Source organism: Trachemys scripta, chromosome 22, assembly GCF_013100865.1.
Source record: "Trachemys scripta elegans isolate TJP31775 chromosome 22, CAS_Tse_1.0, whole genome shotgun sequence".
NCBI classification, from domain to species: Eukaryota; Metazoa; Chordata; order Testudines; family Emydidae; genus Trachemys; species Trachemys scripta.
In genome coordinates, this window is record NC_048319.1 from 5,709,110 (window position 1) to 5,734,631 (window position 25,522).

Sequence of the window (25,522 nt, forward strand, 5' to 3'; positions counted from 1 at the left end):
TCTGTCTTCCACTCCCTCTCCCAGACTGACAATCACAGATAATGGTCTCTGTGCCGGCGCAGTTTTGCCCCCTGGCCTCCCTGAATTTTTCTGAAATGACACTCCTGGGGCGGAGTCCCCTCAGCCTCTGGGGAGTCAGCGCGTCCTGGGCCAGGGTCCATGATCACCTAATCTATAGCCACGCCAGGGCAGAGGCCAAAGATGCGATGTGCAGGGGGTGTGTATGTGTCCCCACAGGCCGGTCCCTGCAGGATTGGCTACAAGAGGCTGGATTGGCAGCTACACTAGATCTCGGATAAAACTCAAGAAGCCACAACACGAGGGACTGAATCAAATAAAGATTCAGCCAGCCAACTGGCTTTGATTGAGGGGAGGGGGAGCGTGCATGGAAGGTGACTCTCCCTGGTAACTCGAGTGCCGTACCAGATACAGAGCCAGGAAATGGGCTAAGAGGGAAACTCTTCCAGTGTGTCTTTAACGCACGGGGCCGTGCGCCCAGCACTGCATGGGGCGACCCCGTGTCTCACGTGAGAAGTGCGTGACTCACGTTTCCCTGGGGTACAACCCTTGGATGCACCAGACACTGGGTACCCAGCACTGCTCCAAGTGCTGACTGCCTGGTACAAGGCGGATTTCAGCCTGCCCCTAATAGGATCTGGCTGGCATCAGGGGCCTTCGCATGTCCTTCCCCCGGGGAACGGTTCCACGTGCAGAGCGTACGACTTGTATCGATGGACCATCAAATTAATGGCTGTCTGCAATTCTAAGCCCAGGTGATGGACACCAATAACCTCAACCTACCTGGCCGAACACCCCAACCCTACCCTGCACATTCCTAACCCTAACCCTATCCCTGATCCCCGTGCCATACACCCCTGTCCCCAACTCCCGCTGATAGACACCTGCAACCGTGCTCTGAGCACTGCGGCTTTGCTGCGATTTTCTCTTCCGAGACAGCACGACCCTGGTGTAGCCCCACGGCATCCTGCCCCCATCCAGCGCTAAGTACCATGGGGCAGTAGGACTCCAGCATCCTCCCCGGGACAAGAGGCGACGTACGTACCTGCCTTCATCATGTCAGTGCCCTCCACCGACTTCATGGGGCTGTTGGAGATCTTCTGCTCCGCTTTGGGAAAGAAGAGGAAAAACAATGACTTCTCTATCCAGGTGACCTGTTGTAGCAGGGGACATGCCCTGTTCCCACCATGCCCTGCTCCTAGCCACGCCCCATGCCCTGCTCCATGACGTCCACCACAAGGGGACGGGCCAGGTGATCAACACAGGCTTGCAACAGCAACAAGCATCCAGCTCGCCCCTTCGACCCCGCGCCCTGGGGAGCTGGGAGGAGGCACTTCCCACCACCGGGGAGGCTGTTGCCCTCTGCAAATGGGCTTTCGTGCCTTAGGTCAGCTCCTAGTTCACCCTGCAGAAAGCAGGTGCAGTCAGAGACGGCTGATAACTGTTGCCCCTGGGTTTAATGGAGAGAGGAGAAGGGGGGGTTGGTAAGGTGGGTGACTGACTTCGGCAACCCACCCCGAGCCGTAGGGCTGGGGGCATTTCCAGGACTGGGTGGCACTCAAGCAAAGGGGAATCTACTGACTGAAGGAGCCATTCCCGCTCCTGGGGATGCACTCCCTGCAGAGCGAGGCGACTGGGAGCTCAGCACCGATTGGCATCCAGCGGCCAACCCTGCCCGAGTGCTGCCCAGCCATGCGGCGGGACCAAGGGCTGCAAGGCCAGGGCATCACATTCTGCTTCTCCTGCATAGGAGGCCGCCACTCAGAGCAGGAGCGCCGGGGAGCTCGCTCCTAAGTGAGGGGAGTGTGGGTGAGACAGGAGAGGACCCACCTTTAGTTGTGCCCAGCGGAGTCTGCAAAACAGAACGGCGAGGTTACAAGTAGCACTGCTAACTCCCAGCCCTCCTCTGGCACCCGAGTCCTCCACCCAGCCGAGCACGCATTAGCTAATCCAACCACCAGAACAGCAGACGGCTCCCCTGCTCCTCTAGTTACTGCTGCCAGCCAGCAGCATTCAGACCCAGCGGGTACGTCTCATTCTAAGCATGTGGCTTGAGACTCGTTAGCTCAAATCACAGTACTTGGGGGCCGGGCAACCAGAGATAATGGAGCGCCCCGAATTGGTGCACTTTGAAAGGGGAATACAGTGCGGAACTGGCCACTGTCTATGTGCACGGATGGGATCAGGGCCGTTCAGCTGCTTGTCATAGACCCTTTAGGGCTAACAGCAGCGAGTCCCCTTTAGACTGAGTCTTGTCCTTCACCCGGGGTCGAGCTCCCCAGCCAGGCGGTGAAGGAATGCAAATGGATTTGCAGAACTCAGTCAGGTGGATTCCAGCTTCTTTCCAGCATTCTCTGTCTTCATCAGCACAATTATTTCCACCCAGTGACAAACGCCAGCCAATCATCGCCTTTTAATTCCCCACGAGGCCTGACATCCCCATCAGCCGGGCTGGGCGTGCGGAGGGCTCGGAGTGTCCACTCTGATCCAGCAGGGGGCGTGGCTGAGCACAGCCGCTGACGGCAGCTGCCCCGGCAAACAACCGTCTGCTTCCACGCCAGACTGGGCCATGCGGCTGATTAACCACACAAACAGGCCGCTGGCCAGCAGGCCTTGTCCTTGCTGAGCTCTGCGATTGCAGGGCAGGGGTGCACTAGGCAGAGCTGTGGGGCTGGCCCGAGCGCGGCGGCTGAGGGGTGGGGATTTTCTCGAGGGGTGGACGTGGGCTGGCGGCAAAGCTCTGCTCTGGGGAAGACGGGGGCGTTATTTAGGGTTACCATACGTCCGGATTTCCCCGGACATGTCCGGCTTTTTGGTCCTCTAATCCCCGTCCGGGGGGAATTTTCAAAAAGCTGAACATGGCCGGGAAAATAGGGAGGCATAACCCGCCGGGTCCGCAGCGCAGCCCAGCCGCCCGGCTACATTGTAGCGAGCTCGGGCGGCGGGAGGGGGGGGATGCAGCCGCAGAAGGCGACGGAGGGGCCGCTGCTGCCCCCGCAGGCCGGGCGGACCGTGCGTCTCAGCCGAGCCCGCAGGACCATGGGGAGGCCGGGCCCAATCAGTGGCTCGGGCTTCCCTCGCAGGCGGGGACCCCCCGGCCACTGGGGGACCCTTCCTGCGGCCCCGTCGCCCCGCGCGGCTTGGAACCCGGAGCCGCGGGAGCTATTTCCAGCGGGGACAGACAGGCCGGGGAACGTGCGCGGCGTCGGCAGGAAGGAGGCTGCGGCGTGGGGCGGGGAGTGTGGCGTGTGCCGGGGCTGCAGGGGTGAGGAGGAGTAGGGCAGGTGGGGGCATGGAGGCTGCAGGGGCAGGGCAGGCTGGGGGTGCAGAGGCTACAGGGACGGGGGGGGGGCAGGGGCTGCAGGGCGGGGGGGGAGCGGGGGTCACAGAGGCTGCAGGGGCGGGAGCGGTGCAGGGGCTGCAGGGGGAGCAGGGGTCACAGAGGCTGCAGGGCGAATGGGGAGCAGGGGGCACAGAGGCTGCAGGGCGAGTGGGGAGCAGGGAAGTACTTAGCAACCCCCAACCAAGATCAGAGCGGGAGGGAGGAGGGGGCATGCGGGGTGCTCAGAGGAGGGGGCAGAGTTGGGGCAGGGACTTTGGGGAAGGGGTTGGAATGGGGGTGGGGTTGGGGCGGGGCCAGGGTGGGGAAGGGGAGGGGTTGGGGCAGGGCCGGGGCCCCCATGGAGTGTTGTCTTTTTTCAGTGTTGAAATATGGTAACCCTAGTGTTATTTTCAGGGGAAGAGGCACTGGTTGCCGCCTGTTTCGATCTCACCTGTTAATAAAGCCACGCAGCATTGCATACCCTATCCCCGAGTCGCCCCTGCCTGCTTTCATGTCACGGCTTGCACCGGTGCACGTGCAAAATACTCCTGAGCAGAACCGCCCCCGACACCCGCACCGAGTGGATACCCAATGCTGCCACTCCGATCTGGTGGTATTTTACCCCCAGGCGGCACACGACGGCGCAAGGCAGCCGGGAAACTGGGGCCTCGTGTATGTGCACATGTCTGACTGCAGCTCGGGCACCTGCCGTTACACGCACGTATGACGCGATGACAGATGAACCGATTCCAGGCCCGTGACCCCGAAACCCGGGACTCGAGGCCATTCGGTGCATTACAGCAGCAGAACCCCTGACTTGGGTAAGGGTGGCGGAGGGTAAACGGAGGCAGCTGGTTCTGTCCCTGCTGTCTCAAGGGAACAGTCAGAGATGCTTTCCCGGGGTATCCCTTTAACCGCCCAGCCGCTCTATGCCAACCTGTGCAGTGGGCGGGCCCCTGCATGGAGATACCGTTGCTATTCTGGGCTCCGCGGTTCTCTAGGGGGTTAATGGAACTGACCTCTTTAAGGGAAGGTTTTGAGGCCAGCCAGGGCTAAGTTTTCCCCTCCTCCTGACCTTCTGTGTGTTTGCTGCTTTCTCCTCCTTTGCTGTCACCGCGACCTCCTTCCCCAGCTTCTCCTTGGTGGGAGGCGCCGAGTCCCCGTTCTCCAGAATCTCCAGCTCCTTCTCCAACCTGGAAGACAGAGTTCGGCTGCTGAGCAGCGTGCAATGGGAGGGGGCAGCATGGGCTTTCCCTCCACAGCCCCCAGGGCCAGCCCAACCAGTCTCAAAGGAGCCAAGTACAAGAGAGACCCCCCCCCCCCGGGAATCTGAGAGCGAAATGCCTGGTTATGTTATCCAGGCAAAGATCAGCCCCCCTCCCCCCTCCAAAGGCCCCACCCCGCCAGCTTGTCCTGGGAGCAAAGGGAGGTGGAGGGAGAGAACCAAAAGAAAGGCAGAGGACCAGCTCCTCTGGTGCAAATCGTTGGGAGAGTTCAGAGTTCACAGGTAAAGCTCCCGCCTCCCAGCCCCCTCTGCTCTACCCACTAGACCCCACTCCCCCCCCCAGCACTGGGGATAGAAGCCAGGAGTTCTGGCTCCCAGCCCCCTCTGCTCTACCCACTGCACCCCACTGCCTTCTTGCACTGCGATCTTGACCTACGGCAGCCTTGCTCTTCCCCCAAGTGCCCACAATGCTCTGCCCCTACACCGCCTCCCCACCGAGGCCCGATTCTCATATATGATCTGAGCCAAAGCTCACTGAAGCCAACGGGAGTCCTTTTGTTGGCTCTCAATGGGGCCCTTCCTCCGTTGCAAACCCGCTGTAACTCATGGAAGCCAAAGGACGGACACTGGTGTAAACGCAAGGAGAATCAGGCTCCGGATACGAAGCAGAGGGCACCGATCTTGCCCATCTGGTGATCGTACGACACAGCCTGAGCTCAGCCAACCCCAAACCCGCCCCCACCCGCGGACTCACGCCGGATTCAAACCAACCCACCCGGGTTTTGTTGTTGCTCATTTCCTTGGCTTCACGCAAGGGCCTGTTTTCACCATCGCACGAAGCACGCCTTGCTAACCCTGCAGAGGGCCGATCGGTACGACGCAAACCCCCGCGAAACAGGAACGCGAGCGACTGCCTAAAGGCTGTGGGTGGGATCTAGAGCTGGAGAGCTCCTCTGATGGGCAGATGATTATTTATGTCGCCCTCAAATTCAAATGGGGCTGTGAGTGTGGGAGAGAGAGAGGGGTGGAAAGGACCCCATCGCCTGCGTTTAACTGGTGGAACCCACCCATGGCTGGAGGCGCTAGACAGACAGACGCGACAGACAGACAGACAGGAGGGAGGGTATGGAGACCATCAGATAGATGTTTCATGGGCCAGAAACTCAACTGGTATAACTGGCATAGCTCCATTGCAGTCAATCGACCAATGCCGATTTACAACCCCCTGAGGATATGGCTGTCCATGTTGCCATTTTGCCAAGCAAAGTCCCCAAGGGAGAGACCCCCATCCAACTCCTTAAATCCTCTTAGGGGAGCATCGCCCCCTGCCCCCTCCACTCCAGCCACGATGCCCAATTTCTCCTACAGCTACCTCCGTGACCTCTTCCCCATCACTCCCACGGCACGGAGCAGCCTCCTAGCTCTGGACTGCCAAGCCACCCGCCTCCGTCCTCATTCAGATTCTGCCCCAAGATCTATTCCTGCCACATTGCCCGCAGGAAGTGAATCCGTAAGGGAGGGAGCACAAGGCCTAGGCGCCATATAAGTTCTATTTTGAGGGCTTCGGTGGTGCCTACCCCTTTTCGCTGGCCCTCCAAGTTCACCCAGGCCCCTTGAAGCTGATGGGATCTAAGCACGTGCTGAAGGCCTGGCTGAATCAGGCGGCAAAGGGAGCTGCAAGTGTCCTGTCCACGTGCCACACGCTCTCTGCCAATGCCCAGGGCTCTGAGAGTGGACGCTCTAGTCCATTGGGCCGGCAGCACAAGATTGGTTGTTTTTTTTTAAGTGGCTAGTGATTTGGGGCGTTTCCATTTCTGGAGGCCCAACCGAAGCACCTTCAATGGCCGGGATTTTCAGAGCAGCTCAGGGGCGTGGCCCTTTCTGAAGATCAGGAATCTCTCCTCTCATGCCCTGGGGTGGAGCATGTTGGAGCAGAGATGCAGACATTTGGGAGTGGATTGTGTAAATTGATGAACCGGTGTCACTTAAGCTACCATCTGCCAAAGGGATCCCAGGCAGGCAGACCCTTCTGTCTGCTGACCCCCTGCGGGTGGATCTGTCCGCGCGGATGCCTTTGCAGCATCGGGGCCCTCGGTCACTGCATCCTGCGGGCCACTTATTTCAAGGCTTTGCACCTCACCACACTTACCATTCACACAGCGCTGCCACCGGGACAACAGCATCTCCTGCTGCTTATAAAAAAAAAGGACAAAAATACCATCCCGGTTTGGAAAAGGGCCACCCTGGTCTGGGCTGCTCAGCGACGTCTGGCCGCTGGAGCTCAGTGGGATTGAGAGCTTGCAGGAGGAGGAAAGTTATGGAGCTGGTGGGAGAAAGGGGAGGGACAGGCTGGGCAGAGGGTGATGTGTCAGAACAAGGGCAATCCCCCGCTGCAATTTTTCTGCGTGAGGTGAGGGTTTGCTGGTGGTTACATCATACGATTGAGAGTTCTAGCCTCAGCTCGGGGAGCGGAGTGCGATCTAGTGGTCAGAGTAGAAGAACCGGCGTCGGGACACCTGGGTTCTTCTCTTACTCTGGGAGGGGGAGTGTGGTCAAGTGAGTCGAGCAGGCAACTGGGCGTCAAGATACACAGCATGGATTCCTGGCTGCTTACGTGACCTTGGACAAGTCACGTCACTGCGCTGAGCCTCAGTTTACCTACCAGTCAATAGCGATATCTACCGCACAGGGGAGCTGTGAGCTAATCCATTAGCTACAAAGCACTTGGCCATCCTCTGCCAGTAGGTGTTTAGGGAAAGATAAAGTGCTAACATTACTGAGAGTTTCATTTTTCAACGGAAAGCAAAGCAGTGGGATTACACTGGATAGCGTTAACCGGTGCTCGCCCTCTGTCTCCCCCTAAGCGCCTGCGGTCAGAGGAGTCTCCAGTGTTTGTCTCAATTTTGCCTTTTTAATCACCAAACAACTTATCGGCAAACCCCATTTTTTCCTCCCATCTCTACAGAGGGTTGAATCATAACCAGGAAAACAAGGCGGCCGTTGACGGAGCTGGCCCGACGACAAAAACCATTTATTGCGGGAAGATTTAAAAAGCTGAAATTTGTCAGCTACAGAATCTGATAAATTCTGGTGACAGTGTCGGGGCTGCAAAGGGTAGAAGAAAATGTAGCTTCGGACAAAAGCCATTCACTGGACATTTAAAGAGCGTAAGATCATTGGGGCAGGGACTGTGTTTGTACAGCGCCTAGCACCCCAGGTCTGTGATGGCAGCTCCTAGGCATTCCTGCAATAGAAATAAATACCTAGCTCTTATAGGGTGCTTTTCGGTAGATCTCCAAGCATTTGACCATCTTTTATGTATTCATCCTCACAGCACCCTTGTAAGGCAGGGCAGTGCTGTAATCCCCGCTGGACAGATGGGGAATGAGGCACTAAGAGGCAAAGCGTCTTGCCCTAAGCCACAGAGGAAGCGGAATCCAGGTCTCACAGGTTCTAGGCTAATGAACTGACCACTGGATCATGGATTGAGCTGAGGATTTTACAACTCCCTAGCTTGGCTCGCCTCTCTCTGTTACTCCACTTTGGCCAGGATAACTCAATAGATCACAGATAACTGTTCTTGTTATCTGTATAAAACAGCACATGGAGGCCACAGCCAGACCAGGACCCCTTCGTGCCAGGCGCTGTACAAACAAGGCGGCAAACACTCACAGATCATAAGGCTAGAAGGGACCTCTACGGTCATCCTGTCTGAACCCCTCCACAGCACTGGCCAGAGAACGTCCCCGGGCTAATTCCCGTTTGAACTGGAAGTTAAACCGGGCACAATTAACTCAAGTGTTGCCCCAATTCGATCCCATCCACACGCAAAGCCCCTTAACCCGAGGTCGGGGCTGCTTCTAGCTCAAGATGGCTGGCCCGCCGGGGGATACAGGCGACAGCGGGAGTAAGCATAACTCACCCGCAGCTAACATGACCACTCTGTGTAGCTAGTGTTACTTTGCAGTGTGGATGCTCTCACTTGAGCGAGGCTATCGCTCGCGTTAACTCTGCAGTGATGGGCCCACACCTCCTAAGAGAAAACCCCTCTACTGAGAGCTTAAACAGGCAAAGGGTGGGAGAAAGGGAGTTTTATTAGCCCCATTTTACAGAAGGAGAAACCACCATGGCCACCAGAACTCCTGAGATAAGTCCCGGAAACTCAGGAGACTGGCTTAAAAATGAGGAGGTTTTTTAAAATGCCCCAGGAGTCTTTTATTTGCCTTATTCGCTTTTGAACTTTGCAGGGGTCACGTTTTCGAGCTGCAGCCGCTAGTGCTAGAATGGTAGAGTGTGTCTACACAGCCATCGGCGGTGCGGCTGCCGTGCGGGTCGGCCTGCCCGTGTGATAGCAGTGAAGATGGGGCAGCGTGGGCCGTACAAGCCCATCCAGAACTCTGGCTACATACTCGCGTCCCCTCCCCTCTCGCAGGGTCCCAGCGCTCAGACTTCAGCCCACACCCGAACATCTACACCACAATTTTACAGCCCTGCAGCTCGAGCCCCGTGAGCTTGAGTCAGCTGACGTGGGCCGGCCACGGGTATTTCACTGCAGTGTAGACGCACCCAGCGTAAGCCCAGGGTTCAAACTCAGGCTCCCACGGGGTGGAGGGTCTGAGCGCCTCAGTCAAGCCGGTACCCAGGGTTCAAGGCCTATTGCCTTGCAATGTAGACACAGCCCCATTGGACTCATACTCTGGGAATCTGCCAGAAGTATCCAACGATCCCATGGGTCGACATTCTCAGTCCTGTGGACAGTCAAGTTTGGTGGACAGTAATGTTTTCTAACACTGCACCATGAACAAAGTGCTAAAATGGCCACATTTTGGGAGGGCGCTAGGAAGTCTGGGATACGGGTGGTTGGATTTGGGCCTGCATAAGGCAGTGTAGAGGCTGGAGCCCCAGGGTTTAATAATTCCTAACCTGTGATTACAAATGAATGTAAACACTAAGCCCTAGGTTAACAAACCCAGGATCTGCTCATTCAAGTTCTACCAACCCTGGGCTTACATTACAATGTAGACCTCCCCTAAGGGACTTGGCCAGGGTCGTACACTGAGTTGGTGGCAGAGTTGAGAATTAACCCAGATCTCCTGAGTCCCCGTCCAGTGCTTTCCCTCTCCTTACTCACAGATGAAAATATACCTGGTGTACATGTGATGAAATTGAGCTGCTCCGGGGACTCCCCTACCTTTGCAAAGCACTAAGCCGAACACGAAAATGTTTAAAACAAGCATCAGTTTTGCAAACAGTTCCTTGGGGAGGCTTGGAACAGCCCACCCTGCAGCAATGGGCTCCAGATCACAAAAGCATCCTGCGGTGAAAACTAGGAAGTGAAACCAATGAGACTAGTTTCGCTACCTGAGTAAAATGCAAAAAAACAAAAACAAAAAAATCCTCCACAAACAAACCATATCAGTAGTGAGAATGAAATCAGATTTTTAAAACTGCAGTATTGCTATGCTCAAGCATGCAAGAATCAGGAGTCCGGCCCCATAAGAACCAAAATATTGGCTTAAAATCATGAGATTTAAATAAATAATATAGCTTGGGTATTTGCTTTCTGGTTTGGGAGCCTTTAGGTCACTCACAGGTCATGCTTTCAAACTTTTCTCTGCACCCATGAAGGTCAGAAACTTTTTTAAAATAAAAGCCAAGATTTTTCTATATTCACATGACTCCAGGAGCTGGCAATTTAAGAAAAGCTCCAAACATCACGAGACTCGCAATAAATTAAAAATTAAATTGCGAGAGTTGGCAAAGTGGACGTGGGGCAAATGTAATCCTTGTTACAGCTGAGCAGCCTCACTGAAACCAACACGGTGCAAGGTTTCGACCCCAAAACAATCAAAGGGAATGAAAAGACCTTCATTGACATCCACGGGCTTTGGATCAGACTAAAATCGCGCTCCGTGGGTTTTCGGTGTGATTAGTCAGCTGAAATACTTGTTATGTTATTAGTCAGATGAAATATTACAAATGTTGCCGAGCTTGTTGCCTCGAAAAGCTTCACAATTTCTCATAAAAACCTGTCCCCGTTTCTCAACTAGTTCTAGTTATTAGCAATTCAGGCAGGGAATTTTTAAACAAAGAGGCCTCATTCTGACCTCACTTCTGTTGGTATAGAACCGGGATGTCAGTGAACTTCCTCCAGATTTGTACCCATATAGCTTAGATCACCATCCGGCCTGGACACGCACAATTTTTACTTTGACAGTGTCCCCTTCAGCAGATTTTTATTTTTGTCTCCTGTGCGTAAAGCGCCCTTCCCCTCTCCAGTCTCTGAAAAATCCATTGTGCCATTAAAACAGGGACAATGGCCTCTTTGGATCTGACCTATATCTGCACTGATCCTCTGTAATTAATGACCAGCATGACGGAGAGGGAGTAATTTACTGCATTCTGGCTGCTGGGATACCTCTCCTAGCAAACCTTCTTTGCTGCTGGCTTTTTCTTTCTGCTCTTTGGCAGCTGAATGAACAGGAAGGAGGTTACTGGGAGAGGGTAAACGTTTCTCGCTTTTCCTTCTAACTCATCGAAGTCTCCTAAGATATACGACTGCAAAGCCAGCACTCCAGATTTGGTTGCTGCCGTGATCAATATCCACTGGGAAGCTAAACAGCGGTCCGACTTCTTCCCGACTATCCAGCCAATGCCACCTACTAGATAACAATAAATGTCTGATACCACATGCGCACTGCTCCATACAGGAGACAAATCCCAGATCACAGCTGGTGGGGGAATCCATACCTTCCTCCCCAGGAATCAGTGCTAGCCAGGCCATTAGCCAATCAGATCACATACATGCTTCAGTGTACTCTGATTGGCGACTGAGAGTTCTAAGGAGTCTGAAAGTGACCGCCCCATCCCTGAGACCTCTTACAGGGTCATCTAGTCTGACCCCCGGCCAAAATGCAGGATTTGTTGTGTCTAAACCATCCAAGACAGATGGCTGTCCAGCCTCCTTTAGAAAACCTCCAGTGAAGGAGCTTTCACAGCCTCCCGAGGCATCGTCTTACCGTTTTTACAGCCAGGACCTTTTTCCTGAGATTTCATCTAAATCTGCTGTGCTGTCGTTTGAACCCATGGCCTCTTGCCCTGCCCTCGATGGCAAGAAAGAGCAACTTTTCTCCATCTTTTTTTATAGCAGCCCTTCAACTGTTTGAAGACCGCTCTCGTGTCCCCGCTTAATCTCCTCTTGATTTCAAAGGGGAAATTGTTGCACGTTTTGAAATAGGCAAGACTTCCCACTCTGTCTAATGAAGACATTGAGGACGTAGGTAACAATGCACAGACGGGTTAAATTCTGCTCTCGGTGACATCTCATTGAAACCGCAGGGTGGATTTGTGCTCGCTGTGTAGGGTGACCAGATAGCAAATGTGAAAAATCAGTACAGGGGGTGAGGGGTAAGAGGCGCCTATATAAGAAAAAGCCCTGAATATCGGGACTGTCCCTATAAAATCGGGACATCTGGTCACCCTATTGCTGTGAAATGCAGAGTCCAATTTGTCTGTGGATGGTGGTGCTGCCTCCTTGGGGATGTCCCCTTTGTCATCTGTGGAGGGGAAGGGGAAGGCAGAGCGTAGGTGGTGAGGGGGCAGGCGTTCGGCGCTCATCAATTTCAGGAACACAGATCAGCAGAGGCTGTATAAACCCACTTTGCCCCCAAGACTGAGAAAGCAAAATGGCTCTAGACGGATGCAAGACACAGACTCATAGGAGCGCCGAGCTAGAGATGGGAAAGGCCCAGCTAATGGGCCCCCCTCCCAGCCAACGTTAGGATCATCCCTCTACTGTAGATTGTCATGGATCTTTGTCCCTGGCACCAAGTGCTCCTCGCCCCTCAGCCCTGAGTTTGTGTGTCTAGCTGGGAAGCTTCCCGCAGCCTCTAGCAACGTGAAAAGCACAAATGCCATTAGGGAGCGAGCTGGGGGAGCGAGGCCATCTGTGTTCAGGCATACCTCCCCGGGGGCAGCATTACAGCATCCCAGGTTCCTGATGGATTCAATTTCCCCCCTTTCCCCCTCCCAATCTCTATTGGATTTTCACTTTAAATAATGTCGTCTCCTAATTGCCGCTGATGGGTGCTCTAGGGTGCTGGGCGTATGGCTATCGGCCTCCCCCAACAAGGGCAAAGCAAGTGCGTTCTGAAATCCCCTCTGCATGAGGAGAAAATTCCAAGGGGAAAACCAAACTGCTTGGCCTTTGAACCAGGAGGGAATTTAGCACTTAAGAAATGGAAGGGAAAGCTCAGTGGTTTGAGCATTGGCCTGCTAAACCCAGGGTTGTGAGTTCAATCCTTGAGGGGGGCATTTAGGGATCAGGGGCAAAAATCTGTCGTGGGATTGGTCCTGCTTTGAGCAGGGGGTTGGACGAGGTCCCTTCCAACCCTGATATTCTATGAACAGTACGGGCTGGAGATGGCCAATGTTAGCGAGGCCAGATGTTATATGACCATCTCCACTGCAGCTCAGTCCTGACCCATCGCCCCCGGCTATTCCACCCCCAGGTTCTCTACATTCAGCGCTCTGTGATCCCAACCCGTCACCAGCTGCTATTCCAAACCCTGGTTCATTTTGGTCAGGGGAGGGAGGTGTATCATGGCAGTCATACATCCACGAGGCTTCAGGGGAGGGAAAGTTTGGTTGAGAGGCCCTGTCCACATAGCCGAACGGGAGCCCAGGACACCCAAACTGTAACTCCTCCGAGGCACCGGGGCAGCATTTCGCAATCACAGCATCGAGGTTCGATGCTCAACTGAAACTTCCTGCAGAAACTTTTTGCGCAAAATCCCATTTAATTGAATTCCCTGATTTCCAGCCCAAAACAGTTTAGATGGAATATTTCCCACCCGCCCTCGCTTCCAGCGTACCAGAGTCAAAAGGTCAAGGCTGCTGTACGGGTGGGGAGGGAGGCTTTAAAGTGACAGAGGACGAGGAGGGCGGCTCTGGGAAAAAAAAAACCTCCGGACTTTGATAGGGCTGCAGACCAAGATGCACAGACAGCGAAAGGGGCTTCGCTCTCCACTGCTTGGGGGAGAGGATGGGAAAACTGCCACGGTCAGCAGCTCCCGGAGGGAGGGAACTTGGAATGTTCAGCTGTGTGTGTCAGACGCTCTCCTGTGTGGGAGGTGGTGCAAGGAACAGGGAGCGCAAGTCCGTTGTATTTCCTGGCAACACCCTGCCGCCTGGATGCGCCTGAAGAAGTTGAGCTACCCCCTTCAGCTCCCCTCCACCCTATTCCCCGCCAAAGCCCGCACCGCTGTGCACAGCTCTCCCCCTGACACCCGGCCCCAGTTACCGCAGACACTCCAGGACTGGAGAAGCCAAAATAGCACGAGGTATCTGCAGGGGTTCAACACGAACACACTGCGAGCGGGGGTACGAATCCTGCAGTTCTCTCTCAGGCAACATTCCCAGTGATTGCCACAGGGGCTTTGCTTGAGTAAGATCTGAGTCAAGAGCTCAGGATTTAGCCCGGTTATAAGAATATCTTATATTTACCACCTCTTATCGGAGAATCTCAAAGCCCTAGGTAGGGATGGACCCGTTCTCCATTTCACAGACGGAGAAACGGGGAGATTAGATGACTTGCCCGAGGTCTCACAAATAAAATTGGAGGCAGGGCCAGGAACGGAGCCCTGGTGCCTCACCCCCACTTTAACCACTAGATCACACTGCCTCCCCAAGTCAGGCCAAGCACTCAAGCATCCTGACTCGAAGGCACCTGCTCAAACCACGCTGCCTCAGACTCCAGACGAACGCTCCAGAATTGTGTGTTCTGTGCGGTCTGAGGCTTGTGCTGTGAATCTGGGTCCCTTTCCAGGTGGCTGTTTCTCCGAGCAAGAGCCACGTGCAAAGGGAACTGGGTCTCCTGTGCGTGATAGTCCCATCAGCCCTGAAGGACATGGCTTCTTCCAGCTGCTCTGTATGGCCCTCACAAGTGGGGCTACAAGTGTTGGTGACATCCCAGAGACTGGCCAGGGAAGGGGCATGCAGGGAGACCAGGGGTGGGGTGAAGGGTGTGGGGAAGTGAGTTGTTGGTGCAAAACCAACTAGCACCTTCATTTGCCTCCAAGCTCTCGGTGTAGCTGTTGGTATCCTGCTACTTTCTTCTCGGGACCAGCTCCCACCTACTCTGTGCCCACCAATGGCCTCCCGCTCCCCTCACCTCTGGGGAGTGCCCTCCCTCCCTCCCTATACTCCTTTGCCATTACCTCTGGATGGTTTCTTCCAGCTCCTTGGTCTTCACTTCGTCTTCCTGCATCTGCTTCTTCATGGCCTCGTCTTCCTCGGTGGCGGACGACGGGGCTCCTTCCAGCAGCCATCTCTCCCTCAGAGCCTTGGACTAGGTAGGGTTTGGAGGGGAACACAGAGAGACCGGTTACTTTCCTCCCTCTGCACTAGGGATACTGGTGTGAGAACCTGGGCTCCAATGCTGCACCACCAACATAGCAGGGAGGAGGCTGAGCATTGGGGTCTCTCCTAATTGGCCTCCTGGAGTGGTACCATGACACCTCCTACCGCTACCTGCAATGGGAGAGCCGCTGGGGGTGGGTGGAGTGTTACCAGGAACACACATTAGCAAGGGGCTAATGGCCCTGCAGAACACGAGCCAGCAAGGACGTCAGTCTGCATCATGGGGCTGAATCTGTCTATACTGCTGCCCATCATCCTAGCATCTGAGCGTGAACCCTCCGGTGTCTTCATCAAGCTTAAGGCCAGAAGGGACTATTAGAACAGCTAGTCTGACCTGTATACCGCAGGCCTTAGAATTTCACCCAGTCACTCCTGTATCAAGCCCAATCATGCTGGCTAAAGCCACTTCCAAGAAGGCATCTAATCTTGATCTGAAGACATCCAGAGATGGTGAATTCACCACTTCCCTCTCACTCGGGTCAAACTCTCCATTAACTCCTTCCCTCCCACCTAGGAAAACCAAACCACCCACTAGAGCTGGCTAACACTTTTTCATCCAAAAGTACTTTCCCAGTAGCAGCATAGGCTTTGGGTACTCGTGGTTGTAGGTTCAAGCCCCACCAATGACCACAGTGTCTCTATATACTGCCATGGCCTGCTACGCTGGTGTGGTTTCAAACCTCGTGCAGTCTGGGGCTCATCAGAAAAGCATAGGGCCCTTCCCAACCCAAGTCAGAGATGCTCGGGCACAGCCGAGCAGTCTCAGTGCAGAAGGTGAGGAGCGAGGGACGTTCTCTGTGCTGGGAAAATACTGCTTTCCCTTCTCCAGAGACGCACTCAGAGCCAGGCCCTGTCCTAACCATGCTATTCAGATCAGGCCTTTGGGGAAACCCAAAGCCCAGTGGGTTAGTCTGCAGGCGATGGCAGCTGTTTCTAGCCAGCGGGATGTCCCGTGCCACGGCACGTTTCTTAGGGCAGGTGAGTCATTAGGGTCAGTCCCCAGACTTTGCCACCTGGCTCAAGCGAGCAGGGAGATGGCTGGTCTCCAAGCTGCTCGTTCCACGACGGAAACCCTTCAGAGGAAGCCCTTCAAAGCGGCACGTCTGCATCCTGGAGCTTTTCCTGTTACCCCCGATCTGTAAAGCTGCAGCAACGCATGGCAATATTAATCGCTCACCCTCTAGGCCAGCGGTTCTCAAACTTTAGCAACCCGAGGACCCCCATTTTGATTTACATTTTTTCAGGGACCCCCAAGCTCCCCCTACTCAGCCCTTGCCCCCCCCCCCGTCACTTACTCTCCCCCTCACTCACTTTCACCAGGCTGGGGCAGGGGATTGGGGTGCAGGAGGGGTGCAGGCTCTGGGAGGGAGTTTGGGTGCAGGAGGGGGTGTGGGAAGGAGTTTGGGTGCTGGAGAAGGATCAGGGCTGGAACAGGAGGGTGGGGTGCAGGAGGGGTGCGGGCTCTGGGAGGGAGTTTGGGTGCAGGCTCTGGGCTGGGGCAGAGGGTTGGGGTGCTGGAGGAGGTGAGGGGGGCGGCGCTTACCTTGGGCTGCTCCCGAAAGCAACCGGCACATCCCTCTGGCAGTGGCTCCTAGGTGGGGGCCCAGGGGGTCTCCGCATGCTGCCCCTGCCCGCAGGCACCGCCCCCACAGCTCCCATTGGCCACACTTCACAAGTCAGCGCTTGGGATGAGGGCAGCGCACGGAGACCCCCTGTCCCCTTCCTGGGCTGCAGGGACTTGCTGGCTGCTTCCAGGAGCGGCACGGACCCAGGGCTCCTGCTCCTCCCGCTCCCTCCCAGCGCCTCCTTCACGTCGGGGAACTGTTCCCCAGCATGAAGGAGGCACTGGGAGGGAAGGGGAGGAGTTGATCAGCGGGGCCCGCAGACCCCCCAGAGTACCCTCGGGGACCCCCAGTGGTCCGCGGACCCCAGTTTGAGAAATGCTGCTCAAGTCCATCATACCTCCCCCGGGAGGTGACCGTGCAAGGAAACACTGAACTGAATACCTGCGTGCAGAGGGGAAGGTGGATAAAGGATAAAGCACATTTTAAGGGTCGCACAGTTTTTGGGGAATGGTTCCCCCACCCCACTAACCATGTGAAAAGTGTCCACCTCTGTGCTCTCCTGAGCACCTCACAGTCTTCATTCACCCCCCAACAGCCTGTAAGGAAGGGCAGTAGCATTACCCCACTTCACAGGTAGCACCGGAGGCCTAGAGAAGCTCCAAGCCAGATTTTTAAACATATTTCAGTGCCTAACCCCCAAAATGAGGAGTTAGGCACCTAAATACCTTGACCAATCTGGTGCTAAGTGATTTGCCCAAGGCTGGACAGGGAGTCAGTGGCAAAGCTGGGAACTGACCCCACGTCTCGTAAGGCCCAGGCAAACCCCGAACCCTCTCTCTCAGCGACACTGGGCTGAGGTTTGGGGCATGCTTTGCGGTTGGCTCGGGTCCCGCTCAGGTTCAGCCCTGCGGCATTGGGCCCAGATCTGCGTTGCTACCTTTAGGTGCTGTAACTGGCGCCTGTCGTCTTCGAGCTGCCGCCTTTTATTTTCGATCTCGATCTGACGTTTCCTCTTCTCCTGAGCGTAGAAGGAAAAGATGAAGAAGGGACAGGGGGAAAGAAAAGGATGAATTCGTGGTAATCATGTTTGTTAGGACAGACGTGGCTGGATTTAGCTTTCCGAAGGCAGGCCGTCCCATTGACTTCAGGGGGGCTGGCTCACCCGTGCGCTTAAACACGGGCCCTCGGTCAGGTCTCCAGCCATTTCCCCCGTGGGTCAGCGATTCAGTCAGTCCCTCCTGCAACCTGCAAAGCTGCTGAGCTCCAGCGCTCATGGGGAGGCACAGGTGGGACAGTTTCCATTACCAGGTGGACAGGTGTCGGGCTGGGTCCTTAGCAGGTGTAGATCGGTACAGCCCCATTTACGCCAATGGGAGCGAGGCTGATTTACCCCAGCTGGGGATCTGGCCTGAAGTTTTCAGAGGCAATTAACTGGACTGACCTTTCTCACTGACTCAAGAAATTGCTTCCCCTCCCTCCCCTCCCCACCCCTCAACAACAGCTGAGATTTCTCCTGTCTCAGCCCTTGCCGCTGCACCATCACTGTGGTATGCAGGAGGCGTGGATGGGGCAGGCCCCCTCCATGTTGTTCTGCTTTTCTCTCTCTCCTTTAGGGTTTGTTCCTTCCATTCCCCCCTGCCCCCCCGCATAATTTGTCCTCATTTTTATCTTACCCGGAAATTGTAGCTACCCAATGCACAACAAATACACACACGATGCAAAACAGCGGCACATACATTCCACACCTACACAAACAACGCTTCACAACTACACAGCGATGCAAACAAGCAACACCAACCGAGCGCGGCAGCGACACTCCCAACGCTCACCACCGCCACAATGCACAACCGCTACACGAACAAGCAACGCTCGACAACGGCCCTATCCACAACGACACGAGCAATGCTCACCGGCTACCTACCCAACGCACAACTACGCAAAGAATGCACGGCACCTAAACAAACCAGGCACAACAACTACACCAGGCACTACACAACCAACGCACAACAGCTACATTGACAATAAACCGCTGCACCAATGCCTGGCAGCTACACAGCCAATGCCCCACAGCTGCACTATGTGTGACCGAATGCATCCTAAATCGTTGATGCCTGGAGAAAGGGGAATGGCTGCCGGACTCGACGGCCTGGATTTCCGAGCCCCACGGTCTGGGATTGGTGTTTGGGCCTGGATCGATTGGCTGTACTTAGCTTTTGAGCGACAGCGACTGAGGTACGTTCTAACGACTGATCTCAGGGCAGCTATGGCGTCTACTCCATGCACTCAGAGCAAACATGCTTGAGGTTTTTCCTTTCAGATTAAGGAAGGCCATAAGGAAAGAACAAATATCGAGGCCCAGGCCCTCCAGCTGCGATTGGAATTCCCCATTCCCCTTCAGATCCCCCGCGCATCTGCCACGGGTTCGGTCTCGCTCCCGCTGCGACAGGCCCAGCTGGGGCATCGCTAGGCCCTGCGGATCCACAGTTAGTGGGCCAGTAGAGCAGCCCTGAGACTTCCCCTGCCCTTAGACAAGTGCCTCAGTTCCCCCATCTGTAAAATGGGGATAATAATCCTTTGTCTATTCCGATTGTGAGCTCTTTGGGGAGGAGACTGTCTCACACTAGGTGCATGTACAGCACCTGGCACAACGGGGCCTTGGTCTCAGTGAGGCTCTCTATAAATGACTGTCGCAGTATTAGTTGTACAGCCACTTGGAGTCCCAGCTGGAAGGACCAAGCATGGGTGGACGAACTTGCTGCAGCCCCGGGTTTCATCGGACATCTGCAATGTACTTGCGCTGTGTAACGGGTTTTCATGAAATATATTTGCCCTTCACTTCCCCCCCGTGTTCTCCCAGGAGAATTTTAATTTAATTACACTGGCTGAAGCACGTGTATCTCAGACTAAATGGGAGTCTGTGCTGCTCAGACAATAACGGCTCTTGTTTGCAATTGATGCCTGCCCTCATTTGAAGGGAACAACATTCATACACATGCCCAGAATTCTTGCTTTCCCAGGGCCAAAGTGAACTCGGACCTCAAGTGTTATTACTATGAATTATTTCTATTGCAATAAAGCCAAGAAGCCCAGTTGAGATCAGGGCCCCATCGTGCCTGGCGCTGCACAGAGACACGATGAGAGAGAGTCCCTGTCCCAAAGAGCTTATAAATGAAACAGAGACAGACAAAGAGTGGGAGGGGAAACTGAGGCACAGGCCGGGGACGTGACTCACCCAGCATCACACAGCAGGCGAGTGGCAGAATGGACAATAGATCCCAGGGCTCCAGACTCCCAATCTGGTGCCCTATCCACTAGATCACGCTGCATTTCTATCATGCCTTCTCCAAGCCCGTTATTAACGCAAATGAGTCAAGCCCCCTAAACAGCACAGTGAGACAGGGAAATCTCATTATAGGCCCAGAAGGGGGAAGGGACTTGGCCAAGCATACACAGTGAGACAGCAGCAGAGCTGAAAATGGAGCCCAGAAGTCCTGACTCGCAATTCTCTGCTCTAACCACTAGATCTTACTCTCCCCACAGCTGGAAAAAGAACCCAGTCACCTCGACTCCAAGTTCTGGGTCTTTAAGAACATAAGAACGGCCATAATGGGTCAGACCAAAGGTCCATCCAGCCCAGTATCCTGTCTTCCAACAGTGGCCAATGCCAGGTGCCCCAGAGGGAACGAACAGAACAGGTGATCACCAAGTGATCCATCCCCCGTCGCTCAATCCCAGCTTCTGGCAAACAGAGGCTAGGGGCACTATCCCGGCCCATCCTGGCTAATAGCCATTGATGGACCTATCCTCCATGCACTTATCTAGTTCTTTTTTGAACTCCGTCATAGACTTGGTCTTCACACATCCTCTGGCAAGGAGTTCCACAGGTTGACTGTGCGTTGTGTGAAGAAATACTTCCTTTTGTTTGTTTTAAGCCTGCTGCTTATTCATTTCATTGGGTGACCCCTAGTTCTTGTGTTATGAGAAGGAGAAAATAACACTTCCTTATTTACTTTCTCCGCACCAGTCATGATTTTATAGACCTCCATCATATTCCCTCCTCAGTCAGCTCTTTTCCAAAAGTCCCAGTCTTATTAATCTCTCCTCATACAGAAGCCGTTCCATACCCCTAATCATTTTTTGTTGCCCTTTTCTGTACCTTTTCCGATTCCAATAGATCTTTTATGAGATGGGGCGACCACATCGGCACGCAGTATTCAAGATGTGGGCGTACCATGGATTTATATAAAGGCAAAATGATATTTTCGGTCTTATTATCCATCCCTTTCCTAATGATTCCCAAGTCTTTAACCCCAACCGTGCTCTTCCTGCTGGAGTGCTGCTCTAACCCCATCAGCACTGGGACACAGAGGGTTAGAACAGCCAGAATGACCTCCCACAAGCGTGATTACTCCCAGTCCACAGATGCGGAGCTGAAGTAACTTGCTCGAGGTCATGCAGCAGACCAGTGAGAGGGATTGGAATAGAAAACAGATCTCCTGGGTGCTAGCCTCTGTCCACTAGACCTCACTGCCTCATAGGCTGGGCCTTGCTTTTTCCACCCAGAAACGAGACGAGAACTGGATTTCCCCAGCCCTCGGAGAAGATCCGAGCCACCTCCAGTCCTTGCCCCATTGTTGGGAATCGGTCCTGATTATTTCATCCGAGTCGGTTCCCGATCCTGGGAAGCGTCACACGTTTTTTTCCCCAGCCCAGAACAATCTGCCCTTTGTGTGGCAGCGACCGGCCCGATCGCAAGCGGGGACTGGAAAACTGGCAGGCGAGGCGGCCACACAAAGGTGCGGGCAGGGAGCCAACACGCGGCCATGGGGAGAGGACCACGCCTGGCTCTGTCTCAAAGGAGGACCAGGCCGAGACTGCACGGCCCAGCAGTTACATGCCTCCAGGCTGGCTCTCCGCATCTGCAGCCTCATTCACCCGGAGCTGGGGAGCTGCCGTTACAAGCGACCTCATGTCCGTGGGCCTGATCCTTTGGGAGTGGAGGGCGCTTGGCGTGGTGCTCAGCTCCTTGCTGGATGATGCTTCCTGTTCTCTTGACAATAATGCCCCTTTCTGCTCCCTTACACAGCCCTTTTCTCTCTGGGCTTTAGAAGTCAGGCCCCCACCAGTAAACCACGGCATTGACCGGATGCCTCTGCACACTTGCGAAAGCCCCATAGAAACTGACTCCACCATCCGCCAGACCTCCAGGCCGCTGGGAAGGAGCCAGACAGCCAGCAGCGACTGCAGCTCAAACCCCATCAGCTCTCATTGGCCAACAGGCAGGGGAATCTCGCCTCACCCACAGCCCAGCTGGCACCAGATGCGTGCGCCCTGGAAATCAGCTGTTTGGAGGCAGACCCACAGGAGGAGCCCCTTACGGCTCACTCAGCCGGCATGTTACTGGGTCCTAGACAGCCACCGGTAAGTGAGTCAGCCCCTGCCAAAACCTCCGTTCACTGAGTAGGCACGGGGATCTTGTTTGGAAGCACGAAATCACCCTCCTGTGGGGCCTGATTCAAAGGGCCCCAGACCCTAGAAGCTCGGAGCCTCAATACCTTTAAGAATCTGGCCCTGGGCATCTTTCCATTGCCCAGGCTGGGGAACTAGTAATAGCGATGAACAATCAGACATTCGTTTGCCTTTCACCCCAGCCTCTGCGAGGCCGTTCGTGAATTCATCCATTAAGCCTCACCGCCTCCCAGACGAGTAGCTCTCGCTTGGGGATACCAAGGCCTGGTGATTTCCCCACACTCCTGCGGGAAGCAGGGGGAGAACCTGGAAGAGAACCCAGGAATCCTGACTCCTTTCCTCTGCTCCAAAAACCGGCCCAGCATCGTTCCAGAGCAGGTAACTAGGACACCTGCTCCTGGTCGTTTGTACGATTTTTCTTTGCGTTAGTCATCCACAATTTCCCTGTAATCACAATGCCGCCATTTTTGGAAGGGCGCGGGAGGAACGGATTGTCAGGATTAAGCTTCTGAGTCTCCTTGTCTTCTCTCTGCCCAGGCTCCCCTGGGGTCTCCACCTTCCCTTCCCTCCAGGGCACTGGTCTCTGGGATGGCCGTGGTTGGCTATCAAACAGCAATGCCGGTGTGAAGAAACGGGAAACTAACGAGACCCATGAGGAGGGGCAGCGATCGGAAAGACTGGGAGTCTGCTGCTCCGTTCCCTTGTTCCTGCAGGTAAGGCAGAGACAGTGGGAAAGAAGAGGAAGATTGCACGCCCCGTATCCTGAGCCAGTTCAGGGCCCTGCCTGGCCGCCTAGGAGAGCAGCCTCGGGGTTACTCTAACGTACGCGCCGCTTCCCATGGCCTCCGACGGGCCTTGTGAAACTGAGAACAGCTGTAATGCTCTGGCCACACCATGACACCTCCTTACACATACAGCCAGCTCTGCACTGACGGGGGAGGTCCCCTGCGGGTGGGAGGGGGTGTAATGATCTCAAGGGGCTGTTTCCACCCACTTTAAGGTCCCTTTGTGCTGCCAGAGGGGCTTTAGCACAATCAGGAGCGCTGAATGAGCCTATAGTGTTGTATAAACTATAGGCAAGACCCAGCCCTTGTGTGCAGCCACCTCTGCAACACCGCCCAGGGTTCACTCACTTGGTCTATCTGGTCCCCCTGGGCCGTGTACTTAGATCATTGCCCTGGGGTCACAGAAAGAGCTACTCAGCCTGAAGAAAGGGATCCCACCAGCATTATACGGCTGCTGCATGAATACGTTCTGTTTATCCCTCATTCCAGCCCAGGGTGACGCCCTGCATCCCAGGTCTGGGCCTTGGCACATTGACATTACCACCACATGGTCTGGAGGGGGGCCAGTCACGTTGCCACGAAATGCTACCTGCAGCCAGACCTGCTGCTCGAGGCCCGGTGGATTCATTGCACGATATCGAAGACGGAAGGAGATGGGACGGGACCACTTACCGCTATGGCCTGCAGCCTCTCTTGCTGAACGGCGCCGGCCTCCGTGATCCTGCAACGAGAGCAAACGAACGCAGGGAGCGTCAGAGCGCAGGACAAGAGACGAGCTGGGGAAGGGGAGACTCTCGCATGCTGTGAGGGTGTGTCGGTGAATACAATCATTGTGGCCTGCAGCGAACCGGACACAGCACACAGACAATGGCTGAACTTTCCCCTTCCTTTGCAGCCCTCCCTCGGCCCTTTGTTTACCCTGTCTGTGCACTTGTTGCTAAAGCAGAGCGCTCCTTGGCCGGGCAGCCTGTGCATGGGGGTCTCCGAGCGCCGCCACCGGATCCCACGCGGCCTTTTGGATTTCGCTGTCACTGCGGGTTCAGTGTCCCTGAGCTGGGCTTGAACCAGACAAATGGAGTTTTGTGGACGAGCCAACTCCCTGCCTGCTCCAGAGTACTGCAGACAGGCTCACGCCAGCTGTGAGGCAGGGAGAGGAGCTGGCAGAAGGCGAGGAATGCTCCCAACTGCCAAGGTGCTGCTTCAGCACCGGGGAAAGTCAGAGGAACCGGGGTAGGTAGGTGGGAGGGTTTGGGCGTGAAATCAATGGGGAGGGAGAAGATCCAGTTAGGAAAATAGAAACCCGCTGCACTCCCCAAATCATTGCATCCTAATCAGAAGGCAGCATATGCTAGAGGTTTGGAACTTCAGTTCTATTCCTTGCTCAGCTGCGTGACCATGGGCATGTCACTTAGCTTACAGCTCTCCCATCGACATCATTAATCCACCTCCAACAAGCGGCGATAGCTATATCAGTGGGACATGGCGCTGTCCACACCGGTGCTTATGTCGGTGTGAGTTATGTTGCTCAGGGGGTGGTTTATTCACAGCCCTGAGTGACGCAAGTTGTACCGACCTACGTGGTCGTGTAGACATGGCCTCAGAGCAGGATGGAGAACGGATTTTTCAATTTGGTGGCTGAATGGAAACATTTGAGAAAAATTGGGGGGAGGGGTGTCAAACAAAATATTTCATTTGACTCCAACTGATTGGGGTTTTTTGTTTGTTTCGTTTAGTGTTCGGGTGTTTATTTTACCCTTTTTTTTTAAAGGAACAAACTCACTAAACTTCTAAACAAAAACCTCGGCTTGAAACGAAAAGTGGAAAGGGTTTAACTTTAAAAAAAAAAAAATTCAGCCAAAACTATTTGCCAGATTTGACCCGAATTTGCAGAAAGTTCCAGCATACTCAAAATGTGGTTTTTTTTGGCAAATCAGTTATTCATCTGAAAACTTCACCCAGCTTGACTTAGCTTCTCTGTGTCTCTGTTTTCCCTCCCACGTTTGTCTGTTGGCCGAAGATCGCGCCTCTGCACCTCCACACACACCCTCCACAGAGCAACACAGCTGTGTTGGCAAACATTTGTAGTGGAGATCTGGGCTTATTCCTGTATAAGGGTGGCTTTTTTCAGTTTAGCTTAAACCCCTTCCCAAGCCGCATGAGCTAACCTGAAAAAAGGTCATCTTTATACTGGGGCAGGAGTTAGGGTGACCAGATAGCAAGTGTGAAAAATCGGGACAGGGGGTGGGGGTAGTAGGAGCCCATATAAAAAACAGCCCCAAATATTGGGACTGTCCCTATAAAATCGGGACACCCTAGCAGGAGTCCACCTGGAGGATTATACTGGTATAACTAGATGGATTTATTCACACCTTAGGTTATACCAAAAAAAAAAAAACGGTCCCCGTGTGGACCAGGACTAAGCTATATGGATGTAAACACCTTTTGACTAGTATAACTGAGGTTTGTACCAATTTAACTATACCAGGTTCAAACTGATCTAGTTAAAGCAGCACAAAACCAGTACAGATGAGCCCTGATCCTGGCAGATAATTGGCAACAGCCAGGCCTTGGGTGTATGGAGCCCATTAACTGGTATTGCAGGGCTTGTTCCCGAGGTTCTCGCTGTCATATTAGGGCCAAACTGTGTAGCTCAAGTTAAAGGAGGCCTAATGCTTAGGGCAGTAGCAGGGAACTTGGGAATCGAACCCCTGTCTCCCTG

The 25,522-nt window shown here is 54.5% G+C and overlaps 1 protein-coding gene across 2 annotated transcripts in view; it reads right to left on the bottom strand.

Annotated features, from left to right (window-relative positions):
* Positions 1–25,522, bottom strand: part of PALM (paralemmin) — a 73,985-nt gene that overhangs the window by 14,626 nt on the left and 33,837 nt on the right. For both annotated transcript variants that reach the window (XM_034755612.1, XM_034755611.1), the window contains exons 2-7: positions 23,476–23,524; positions 17,487–17,567; positions 14,783–14,913; positions 4,416–4,533; positions 1,849–1,870; positions 1,064–1,126 (exon numbers count right to left, since the gene is read on the bottom strand). In XM_034755612.1, the coding sequence (XP_034611503.1) occupies positions 1,064–1,126; positions 1,849–1,870; positions 4,416–4,533; positions 14,783–14,913; positions 17,487–17,567; positions 23,476–23,524 (464 nt within the window). The remainder of the gene's footprint in view (positions 1–1,063; positions 1,127–1,848; positions 1,871–4,415; positions 4,534–14,782; positions 14,914–17,486; positions 17,568–23,475; positions 23,525–25,522) is intronic.